General features: G+C 30.4%; 1 protein-coding gene across 1 annotated transcript; it reads left to right on the forward strand.

Moving 5' to 3' along the window:
- The first annotated feature begins 3781 nt into the window (after window positions 1-3781).
- LOC100242108 (caffeic acid 3-O-methyltransferase) lies at window positions 3782-5605 on the forward strand. Its single transcript, XM_003634380.4, has 4 exons — window positions 3782-4389; window positions 4609-4919; window positions 5013-5077; window positions 5166-5605. The coding sequence occupies exons 1-4, from the start codon at window positions 3956-3958 to the stop codon at window positions 5472-5474; spliced, it is 1119 nt and encodes a 372-aa protein (XP_003634428.1). The 5' UTR covers window positions 3782-3955; the 3' UTR covers window positions 5475-5605.
- Window positions 5606-13218: the final 7613 nt, after the last annotated feature.

A 13218-nucleotide genomic window follows, 5' to 3' on the forward strand; every position in this document is an offset into this window, starting at 1 on the left:
TTAGTTAAAATATAAAAAATATTAATTTAATGATTTAAAATAAGATCTAAATTAACTTTATTAATTATTAAATAATTTAATACTTAAAAAAAATCATATTAAGTTTGAAGTTAACAACTTAAAAGAAATAATTTAACCTAAAAATCAACTTAAGTTATCAAATAACAAAAAGTCTTATAAAATACCCTTTTTAAGTGTGATCCTTTTTTCTAATTATTTACTACACATGTACAATAAAATTGAATAGTTGGAAAAAGAACCAAATAATAGTAGAAAAGGCAATGTAATTAAGTATTATTTGAAATATTTAAATATTTTATTTTTAAAATATTTAGCATTAGTTGGAAGGGCATTTAAGTATTTTGTGATAGAGAAATTTTGATTCCCTGATCCTTGAAACCACGCTCTTTGATTTTGGAGAAGAATCTCATTGCTCCGATTGGAGGAATACTAAAATGCAAATTGACAAAGGAAAGGGAATCACTCCCTTTCCTTTCATCCATCGGGAATGAAGTACAATGGTCCAAGTTCCAACGAAGAAGATAAAAATAATCGAGGGAGGGCCATGCATTTTAAGAAGAAGAATATTAGCATCACTTCCTTTCTTAATCATATTGAACCAAATAATTTGTCACATCTGGACAGCTAATCTCTGACCGTCTAAAATGTCCATATTATTTCCCTTTTTTGAAACAAATTTCCCAACCAAGGGCTGGACCTTGCCACCTTACTCTAAAAATTGGGAGACTTGGGTCAGGCGTGTTTAAGTAATTAATGGGCTTCGGCCTTAACCCATTAGTAAATGGGGCCTGGCTCTAAACTTAGCCCAGAATTTTTTTTAATTAGAGTTTGGGTTTGGAACAAACCGGTAACAGCCGACCCAATCGCAAGCCCATAGTCCACCCCGGAAGTAGGGGTAAGGCCCAATGGCGAGTACGTGGCTGGGCCGTCCACTGAACTCTGATGTCCAACTCAACTGGGGAGCTTTAATTAGTTTAACTAGGTTATTAGGGCTACAAATTTGGGCGGGTTTGGTCAGGTTGATGGTTAACCTGAATTCAATCCAAATTAAGGGACAACCAATTCAAGTTCAACACAATCCAATCTCTAACCTGATGTACTCAACCCATACTCAACTCAACTTTATTTTTCTAAACTCAGTTTGAATTCGGGTTAGTCAAGTTAAATTCGAGTTAGTCGAATTAGACTTGAGTTGATTGGATTATATAATTCAAAATCTATCCATAATGGTTTTTTTGTATATTTATATCAAAATATAAATAGTAAATAAAATAAAACTTCAAGATAATAATGATAATAATAATAATAATAATAATAATAAAACTAAACTAATGTATCTTTCTAATAAAATGAAAAATAATTTATTTTTTATTTAAAAGTAAAATTAATATTATTATAAAAATATTAAATTGGGTTTGAATTAGACTCAAGTTTTCAAAATCTTAATTCAAGTCCAACCCAAATTGAATTCAAATTAAGAAATTTTAACCAAAATTCAATCTAAGTATTGAAAATATTTGTCCAAATCCGCTCAAACATCTAGTTGGGTTGGACCAACCCGTTTCAGTTGTATCCCTAAGTTTAACATGTTTCCATAGCCTAAAATATCAAATATATATATATATAAAAAAAGGAAAATTATAATGATTAATTATGTAATTAGTAAGAAAGTGGTAATTGATAACAATTAGGATTTCTAATTAAGATTTCTTGCTAAAAATATGTTAGAAATCCTTTGGATTTATAAATTTGTAATTGAAATATGTATTTCATTGGTGGGATTAATTAATTAGTTTTTGAATGTTTAATTTAGGAATGACTATGGAATCCTTTTTTTTTAAAAAAAAAATCATTAGAATGATTGATTTTGGTGGATATTTTGATAAATGTGAATTATATTTTGGAGCTCTAATTAAAAAAAATCAATTGGAATCTGTTATTATTAGCTTATATTGGTTTTTCAATATGAGTTGAAATGAATTATACATATTCCATAAATCATAAATTCATTTATTTTCTTCTATTTTTTATTTTATCTTTTTATGTTACTCACTTTGCAAAAAAAAAAAAAAAAAAACTAATAAAAAATAAAACCTTCAATTAAAAAAAATGTAATATTATTTATTTATAGACTTTAAATATCTTAATTGTTAATATTATGAATAAAAAAATAGATCATGGATACATCTTCAAATAATGTTAAATGGGATAGAGATTTTATACTTTTTTAGTACAACAAAATTATGAAGTATCTATTCAAAAATAGCTTAATATAATGAAATATGTTTTTACTCGATTTTTATTTTTATTAAACCAGATTATATTATGGTGTTTTTTTTAATAATTTTTTTTACTTAATTCCAAATATGACTTAATTTAAGTTAAGTCCAAATTTCACATAAAAGTATAAGTATTAAGTGGTTTGTTTTTTTTTAATGTTTTATTTTGGTTAAATATTAAGTTTATTGTTTTTTATATGCAAACAATCAACATCTTTATATACTAAGAAAAAAAACATTTTTATATTAATTCTTATTTGAACAAAAATAATTTTTTTTTTAAAAATCTAAAACAAAATATTTTAAACTTAATAATTTGACATATAGAAAATTTATAAAACTTAAGTCAAATTAAAAGTGTAACGACTCATTCTCAGTTATATAGATATTATCCGCCCTTCACTCAAAGGACACTCACGGTTTTAAAATATGTATACATGCTTATCTGATCTGAGTGGAATATCACAGATACCCTTCTTCCCAACAAAATTGTGTCCCAAATAGACCAACACTTCTTATGGGGTTTGTTAGGGATTGATTTTGATACAATTTGTAATAACTTTGTTTCGGGTCCAAAAACTTTAAAACGCATCTACATGATTAAGAGAAATTTATACTTATATAACACTAAAAACTTTCTCTCTTATTTGATGTGGGATATCACAAACAACTTACCATGCAGATACAACGTCCTCTAAACAAATACCTCTTACAGGGTTTGTTTGGAATCATACCATTTATAATGGTTACTTTCAACCGTATAAATATTGTCTACTCTTATCTCTTATGCTTTTAAAATGTGTCTACATGGTTAAGAGAAACTCATACTTATATAACATCTGTCATATCCGATGTGAAATATAAAAAAATAAATAAAATAATATTTATCACATATTTTAAAAATATAAAAAAAGGTTACACTTTTAAATGTTCAATTTACATAAAATTTGAATGTGTCACATCGAATCTTATTTTTTATAACTATGTAATATCACATATTTTAAAAATATAAAAAAAGGTTACACTTTTAAATGTTCAATTTACATAAAATTTGAATGTGTCACATCGAATCTTATTTTTTATAACTATGTAATATACTTAATGACTTTTTATATCCGTCTACAACTCTCGATCCTTGTTTTTTTTCTCTTAAAACGTATCGGTTGTTGCATAATATAGTGTAAGTTTTGGTAAATGCAAAGGTCATGTCCCGTCACTACCCGTAAGACAAATGAGTCCAATTTTTAGCCCCACTACCATTTATTCTTGCAACGCATCCTTTTGACTACATCACAATTTATCATCGAATAAAGTCTAGCATAATTAAAAATCCTCTCTCTCAGAGATTATTTTATAACACTACATATTAAATTATTTTTTAAATATAATTTAAAATTTAAAAATATTTGTTTTCTATCATAAAATTTTAATATGTTATTCATAATTTGAAAATCTACTTGTCCCCCCAAATGAATACGCATTGGAGGAGGAGTGAGGTTAATTGTTTTTTCATAATTCGCCAACTGTACGAGGACCTTATTGTAAATTCACATCAAGTTCTTTTCCATTATAATAGTCAACACGAATCTCAGTGAAGTCCAAAAGATCGATCTCAGCATTTTCAGGAACTCATTCACCGTCATCAATCTCTCGAGATGAGTTCCAATCGATTGGACTCATACCCCATGTCCAAACTGCAATTTGAGGGAGAAGATGAAGAAGAACTGGGCAAGTTGGCCGTTCGCTTGGCCAACGGCATCATTCTTCCGATGGCTTTGAAATCGGCTCTGGAGCTTAACCTCATCGAAATTTTGGCCGGAGCCGGCGACGGCGCGTTCCTCTCTCCCTCCGAGATCGCGGCTTACCTTCCCGCCCGGAACCCCGATGCGCCGGTCCTGCTGGACCGGGTTCTGAGGCTTCTCGCCAGCTACTCTATTCTCAAGTGCTCTCTGCGGACCCTTGACAATGGTGAAGTGGAGAGATTGTACGGCGTTGGACCCATTTGCAAGTTCCTCACCCGGAATCCAGACGGTGGGTCGATTGGTCCTCTGTTTCTGTTGCACCACGACAAGGTCTTCATGGAGAGCTGGTACTATACCGTTAGGGCGTTTCCTTTCCATAGACAAATGGATTTTTCTTTTCTTTCTTTTTCTTTTCTTTTTTGGGAATAGTAGTTGAATTTTTAAGGGGAAAATGGGGTTTTGATTATCTCGGGAAACAAACACAAGGGGATCTAAAGATTCAGGGCTAAGACGATGAATTCACTGTATGGCTGTATTTATACATTGATCGATTGGGTTGTTCTCAGGTACCACTTGAATGATGCTATACTGGAAGGAGGAATTCCCTTCAATCGGGCGTACGGAATGACAGCGTTTGAATACCCAGGAACAGATCAAAGATTCAACAGGGTGTTCAATGAGGCAATGTCAAATCATACTACGTTGATAATGAAGAGGATACTCCAGATTTACAAAGGGTTTGAAGGCCTCAAAGTGTTGGTTGATGTGGGAGGTGGTATTGGGGTCACTCTCAGAATCATCACTTCAGAGTATCCTCAGATTAAGGGCATCAATTATGATCTACCTCATGTTTTAGCAGACGCCCCCTCTTATCCTGGTACTGAATGATTCTCTTCTTAACTATTTCTTATAAGCAAAGAAACTTAGGGAGATAAAATTGTAATTCACTGATATCTGAGTGGTGTTTTAGGTGTGGAGCATGTTGGGGGAGATATGTTTGAGAGTGTTCCCAAAGGGGACGCCATTTTTATGAAGGTAAGCCAGGACATAACTTAGAAGTCAAGATTTAAATAGTTTTTACTTTCTAGATTTGCCATTATTTATCTACGGGACATGCATGCAGTGGATTCTTCATGACTGGAGTGATGAGCACTGTCTGAAGCTTCTCACCAACTGCTTTGAAGCTCTCCCTGATAACGGGAAGGTGATCATCGTGGAATCCATTCTTCATGTGGCTCCAGAGAACACAGTCTCAGCCAACATTCCTTTCGAGCAAGATCTACTCATGCTGGCTCAAAACCCTGGAGGAAAAGAAAGGACCCAGAAGGAGTATGAGACCTTGGCCATAAAATCAGGATTTTCTTGCTGCAAGGTCATCTGCAGTGTTTACAACAGCTGGGTTATGGAGTTCCACAAGACAGCACATCCATAGCTTAGTCCCTAGCTTTTCATGGCCGTACGCTTGTTCTTTTGTTTGTTCGGTCTTTTTCTCCCCAGGGAGTGTGCTTGGTCAAACCTAATGTTTAACGTTTCATGCCTTAAAATAAAAAGTTTAAATTAATTTATGCAGCCATTTTTAATTTTAAATTAAAGTTGCAATATGGAGATGCTTTATCAAATAATTGAGAGAAGTGAATTTTGTTGAGATATTATGAATGTTTAGATATTAGGAAAGTTGAGATATTATGAATATTGAGATATTAGGAAAGTTGAGATATTAGGATATTAGTTGTTATTTCCTTATATAATTATTTCCTTGTATCATTCTTTCCCATTCTTAGAATGGTGATTACCCTCTATATATACTCTGTACATGAACGAATGAAAGTATGAATGGAAAAAACTACCATTTATCAATTTGAAGATGGTATCAGAGCCAGGGAACTGAAATCCTGGATATTGTGTCGCTATGGTAGTCCGACAGCGATCAACCATCCTAAGACAAGCCCTAATATTGATAAGTCAACCTTCAAATGCACTCACTTCAATAAGACTGGTTCCACCAGTCTAATTTATCCCACAATTTCAAATCAACGACTCTTGGTATGACCAGGAAAACAATAAGGAACCGAGGGTTTGAACCATAGACCTTTAGATCATGTTTAGGCTATCAACACTTTGTTATTAATGATAATAATTGTGATCAACGGAAAGAGGATTCCAAGAAAACCTCGATTGCAACTGTTGCCGAAATAAAAACAGAGGCTAATGTTGTTGAGAAAGCCTCTGCATTGGTAGCCGCTATTGATCATGGTGGTAAGTTTTTAAATACTTTTACACCTGTTATTAATAGTGCATGGATAATTGATTCTGGTGCTACAGATCATATGACTTTTGATTCTAGACAGGTTTCACCCCTTAGACCTTCCTCACAAAAAATTGTTTCCACAGCCAATGGTAACACAACCCCAGTCATTGGGAAAGGATCCTTAACTCTTACTGATACTTTGAATTTGGATTATGTTTTAGTTGTTCCATCTTTAAATTACAATCTTTTGTCAGTTTTTCAAATCACTACAGCCTTATCTTGTATTGTCATTTTTTGGCCTGAATTTTGTGTGATTAAGGACATCCAAACAAGACAGACAATTGGTTGTGGTATTAAACGGGGAAAACTCTATTACTTGGACTTACAATCAAAGGATTCAAATAAGTTGCAACAAGCCTTGATGGCAGATGGATCTGAGGAGGAGAAGAAAAAGTCTGAAATTTGGTTGTGGCATCGACGTCTGGGACATGCTTCCTTTGGTTATTTAAAAAAATCGTTTTCTAGTTTGTTTGCAAAGAGTGATATTTCTGGTTTCCGTTGTGATATTTGTGAATTGGCTAAAAGTCATCGTGCTTCGTTTCCGTTAATTTTGAATAAAAGTCCGTTTCCTTTTATGGTTATACATTCTGATGTTTGGGGCCCATCCAAAGTCCCAACTTTGAGTGGCTCACGTTGGTTTGTTACTTTTATTGATGATTGTACCAGAATGACATGGTTATGCTCGATGAAGACCAAAGATGAAGTGAACTTGTTGTTTCAAAATTTTCATAAAATGATTGAAACTCAATACAATGCAAAGGTTCAGGTTCTGCGTAGTGATAATGGTGGAGAATATCAAAGTTCTGATCTTCAAAAGTATTTGGAAGGACATAACATCATTCATCAGACTACTTGTTCCAATACACCCTAGCAAAATGGAGTCGCTGAACGAAAAAATCGACACTTGTTAGAGGTTGTTCGTGCTTCCTTGATAGCAGCAAAAACACCGATATCTTATTGGGGAGAAGCAATCACATCTGTCGCATACTTGATCAATTGGGTACCTTCTAGCTCAATTAACTTTCAAACACCTCTCCAAGCTCTTACTAATGTCGTAGTTGCCCCAACCGTCCCAAATCTACCTCCTCGTGTTTTTGGTTGCGTGGCATTTGTGCATCTACACAAGCACCAACGCACCAAGTTAGTTTCCCATGCATTGCAATATGTGTTTGTTGGATATGCATTGCACAAAAAGGGATATCGATGTTACCATCCTCCAACTCGACAAATGTATATTACAATGGATGTGGTGTTTCATGAAGATTCAATGTATTTTTCATCTGAGTCTGAACTTCAGGGGGAGTACCATAAAGAAATTCAGACTCTCGGTTATGATTATCATATCTCTGAGGAAGATGAATCTGGACAATCTGAACTAGTGAACCAGGAAGTGTGTGAGTTGGATATGAGTGGTCAACAATTTGGGTCCGAAGATATCTTCACTGAAATACCAAACCAATCGTCGTCTGTTGAGGGTGTTCTTAATTTGGAACCTGATCCTTTCATGAAACGGTTACCACATCGTCATAATAGAGGTATTCCTAAACCCACATATGAACCTGAATTGTCTACTAAAGTCAAATATCCCATGAGCAACTATGTGTCTACCCATCGTTTGTCTGAATCAAATAAGTCATTTGTAAATCAATTATCTACTGTAGCTATTCCTAACAGTGTGCAGGAAGCCTTAGCTGATCCAAGGTGGAAAGCAGCCATAAATGAAGAGATGAAATCATTGCAGAAGAATGAAACATGGGAACTTGTAGAATGTCCACTAGGAAAGAAGTCAGTTGGGTGTCGTTGGATCTATACTGTGAAGTACAAGACAGATGGTAGTATTGAATGATTTAAAGCAAGACTGGTAGCAAAAGGGTACACTCAAACTTATGGAATTGACTATATAGAGACATTTGCACCTGTAGCTAAGATCAACACAATTCGAGTATTATTGTCTTTAGCTGCAAACCTAGATTGGCCATTACAACAATTCGATGTGAAAAATGCCTTTCTGCATGGCGAGTTATCTAAAGAAGTATATATGGATCTTCCACCAGGATGCATGGTGTCAGAAAAGCAATGTCAGAAGGTGTGCAAATTGAAGAAGTCATTGTATGGGTTGAAGCAATCCCCGAGAGCATGGTTTGGAAGGTTCACAAAGTCAATGAGAGCTTTTGGCTATCGTCAAAGTAATTCAGATCACACTTTGTTCCTAAAAAAGCAACATGGTAAGATTACGGCACTCATCGTATATGTGGATGACATGGTAGTTACAGGAAATGATCATGAAGAAAGAAAAGCTCTGCAAAATTATCTATCTAGAGAATTCGAAATGAAAGATTTAGGTCATCTGAAATACTTTCTTGGGATTGAAGTTTCTCGATCAAGTGAAGGAATTTTTCTGTCTAAAAAAAAGTATGTCTTAGATCTTTTACAGAATACTGGAATGTTGGGATGTCAACCTGTTAATACACCAATAGAAGAAGGTTTGAAATTGTGTGTTGAGCCTAATCAAGTATCAACCGATAAGGGAATATACCATAGACTTGTGGGGAGATTAATGTACTTAGCTCATACAAGACTAGATCTTGCTTATGCATTGAGTGTAGTGAGTCAATACATGCATAATCCTGGAGAGCAACATATGAATACAGTCATGCGTATTTTAAGGTATTTGAAGAATGCTCCTGGGAAGGGAATTTTGTTCGCTAAAAATGTTGATCATTAGAGTATAGAAGTATATACTGATGCTGATTGGGCCGGTGCAGTGGATGATAGGCGATCTACATCTGGTTACTTTACCTTTGTAGGTGGTAATCTTGTGACATGGAAAAGTAAGAAGCAGAATGTCGTCGCTCGTTCAAGTGCAGAAGCGGAATTTAGAGGTATGACTCTAGGACTTTGTGAGGCATTATGGCTAAGACTCCTCTTACAGGATTTAGGTTACCTATCTAGGCAATCAATCCGATTGTTTTGTGACAATAAAGCCGCATGTGACATTGCTCATAATCCAGTACAATATGATCGTACAAAGCATGTTGAGGTGGATAGATTCTTCATTAAGGAAAAGTTGGATGATAAGATTGTGGAATTACCTAAGATTCGATCAGAAGATCAATTGGCCGATATCCTTACCAAAGTTATCTCAAGTCAAGTGTTCTCAAAATTTGTAGACAAGTTGGGCATGTATGACATCTATGCACCAACTTGAGGGGGAGTGTTGAGATATTAGGAATGTTTAGATATTATGAATATTGAGATATTAGGAATATTGAGATATTAGGAATATTGAGATATTAGGATATTAGTTGTTATTTCCTTATATAATTCTTTCCTTGTATCATTCTTTCTCATTCTTAGAATGGTGATTACCCTCTATATATACTCTGTACATGAACGAATGAAAGTATGAATGGAAAAAACTACCATTTATCAATTTGAAGAAATTCTTCTACATTTTTTCTCACATGTGAAGTTATTTGGCATCACTTAAGATATTTAGTGCTTAATGAATCAAAATAAAAAGTTAAATTATGCTTAATTATTAAGTCAAGTGAAATTATTAAATAATATGTCAAAAGTTATTTTTAATTTTAAGTTCTAATATTAGGTTACTTTATCAAACAACTTAATATTTTTAAAACTTTTATATATATATATATATATATATGAACAAATAAAAAACTCTTATGGAGCTTAAAAAAAATGTTAGATTCTTTTAAATAATTCTAATAAGATCACATAATGATTTTAAGTAAATTATTAAGGTGATGTTGTTTTTTTAGCTTTTTGCTGAAAGCAATTTAATTTTAAAATTTAGGTTGTTTGTTTTTTCTACTTTTTCATGACTTATTATAAACTTTTTACTAAATAGAAAAAACCAAAATATATAACTTTTTCTAAATAGAAAAAATAATATGTTGATTTTTTTTACTTTTTAATATTTAATAGAAATAAAATACTACAAAAACAAACAACCTAATATTTAACACTATTAAGCATTGTGGTTCTATTTAGAATTAAGTAAAAAAACAAACACCACCTAAGTTAATAATTTGATTTATCAAATTAAAAAAATTAGTAAAACATAAGGATGTTTGATAAAACTTTATGCTTATTATTTAACTTAATGATTTAAGTTGACTTTAAATTAAATTATACTTAAGTTGTTAATTTCAAACTTATTACTTAAATTTTATTTTAAATATTAAAATTTGTTTAATAAAATTAACTTAAAAAATTTATTATAAATCATCAAATTAACATATTTATCCCCAATAAATTATAATTAACTTAAAAAATGTCGAGTAACAATAGGGATTGTAGAATAAGAAAAGATATCATAGAAATAATTAGGACAAATGAGAGTAAGAAGATTAAATGAAAATATGAACTTAAAAATAAGTTAATTATTTTTATTTTTTATTATAGTTATTTTTTTATATTAAATAATATTATTAAGTTATTTTACAAAGTATATTTCATTTACTTAATAACTTAAATTAAATTATTAAATCACTTTAAATTATTAAATGGTTTATCAAACAAATATATATTTTTTAGGTGTATACATCGTAGGAGTGTCAATTGCACAAATTCTTAAAAGATTACACGGAATTGTAATAATGATAGAAATAACCATTTTTGGTTTGATATTCCATGGAAAGTTTCTTACCTATAAATATATGTGTTAATAATGTTAAAGGTATATTTGAAAATTATTCTTTAACGATCTCAAATAATCTTTTTAGAATATTGTAAAAAATAATTGAATAAATGGAAAATATTTTTAGATTTTAAGAAAATTATAAATTATTGATAATTTATATAATTATTTAGAATTTTTATGAAATAAAACTTATTGCTTACGTGGTATTTTGATTTTATAAAATAAAAAATTTCTTATTGTTTATCAAATGGGTCATAAATATTTTGAAATTCAATTACTAAAACTATATGCCACGTAATAATGTGAGCGATAAATATGAGAAAAATGGAGGAAGAATTGCATTGGGCTTATGATAATCATGTGATCCTATGTGTTATATATCTAGCTGTTGCCATAATGATATCTGTCATGCTTTAAATGCCTGTCGCCCAGCGATGCTGCCCCTCTTTTATATCACATGTTGATGCTTGTTTTCTTTCTTTTCTTTTAGGAGAATTATGTCAAAAAATAAATAAATAAATTTATTTTTACGGTTTTACCCTTTCATTGAATTGTGAAGTGGGAAAAAAAATTGCCTCATAAATGCACTCTAACGGTTTTAGATAGATACTTCCCAAAATACCCATAAATGGCCAACTTGGTGTGCCCACATTAGCCACTACCATGTCAAAATGACAAGCAAGCGTATGACGTGTAACATGTTCCAGCTCAGCATCCAATGTATACATGCCAAACAAGAATTTATAAAAATCAAAGAGAAATAAACCTAGAATAGAAAAACCTATTTCATCCAAACACTCTTTTTCTCCAAATAAATTTTTTCTTCTCAAACAAACACGGTCAAACCCATTTTCTTCTTCACACTAATTTTTTCTTACAAGTTCATTTTCTTTCCAAACAAACACCATCAAACCAATTTTTTTCTTCACTTCACCACGGCAAGCTCCATTTTCCCCATTCCATCTAAGCAAAGAGACAAAAAAAAAAAAACCATTTTCTTCTAACCACAAGTTTCTTCTGAACCACAAACCCATTCATGTACGTATTTAATTTTTTTTATTAAAATAAAAAGATGAAATTGTTAAGGTAATTATTTAATTAATTTTAACACACCCAAATTATTATTCCATTATAACTAATAGAGAAAAGAAAAAAATAATTAAAAAAATCTAATTTGATCATCTTTATTATATTTCATGTATAAAAAAAATCCAATAACAAACAAATTTTCCTAGTTTTTATCTTTTTAAAACACTTTTTTGGAGAAAAGAAAATATAGAAAAAATTTTATTTTAAAAAATGAAAAAAAATTACTGTAAAAGTTTTTTAAACCAAGTGCAACTTAATTTGGTGTTTTCAAAAGTTTTTCAAGGTAAAAACAATTTTAAAAAATTGATAATAAAGAAGGAAATAAAATCACAAATGATCTTATAAAGCTTATTATATAAAAGGAATATAAATTTTATTAATATAAGAAATATTAAATATGAATATTTGAAATCAAAACAATGCACAAATATTTGTTTACTTAATAGACTATTATTATAAATAGATATATTTTTACATTATTAGGTATTTATTTAGATATGTTTTGTATTTTTTTTTACAAAAATAGAAAAAAATAGTAATTTTTATATAAAATATAATGATGCTAGTGTACTTTACCTTATATTTTTTAAAAATTTAAAATCTGAGGGCATAATTATTTTTTAAATATCTTATTCTTTTAAATGGATTTTTAAAAATTATTATATTTTTAAGGTAATTATCAATTTTATTTTTTAAATAGAAACACAAGAATGTTGATTTGGATAAACTTTATATTTTTTTTTTTTGAATATAAAAGTATGTTTGACAAAGAATTTAAAAATAATTTAAAAAAAGGGTTTTTAAAAATTCATAACACTGTTTAGTTATTGTTTTATTTATAGTATTTAAAAATAAAATAAAATAAAGAATAAATAATTTTTTTTCATCAATTTTTAAAAATAATTTAAAAAAGTACACGATACTCATAAATTTAGGATTTCCTTAATGCTTTTTCTATTTTTTATTTTTAAAACATTTTTTATACAAAATATAAAAACTCTAATACAACATATAAGAAATGGAAATATATATTATATTTTTTAAAATATTTTGAAGATGAAAAGTTAAGAAATGTCATCAAACAATGAAATAAATATATATTTTTTGAATTAA

Source organism: Vitis vinifera, chromosome 18, assembly GCF_030704535.1.
Source record: "Vitis vinifera cultivar Pinot Noir 40024 chromosome 18, ASM3070453v1".
Classification (NCBI taxonomy): Eukaryota; Viridiplantae; Streptophyta; class Magnoliopsida; order Vitales; family Vitaceae; genus Vitis; species Vitis vinifera.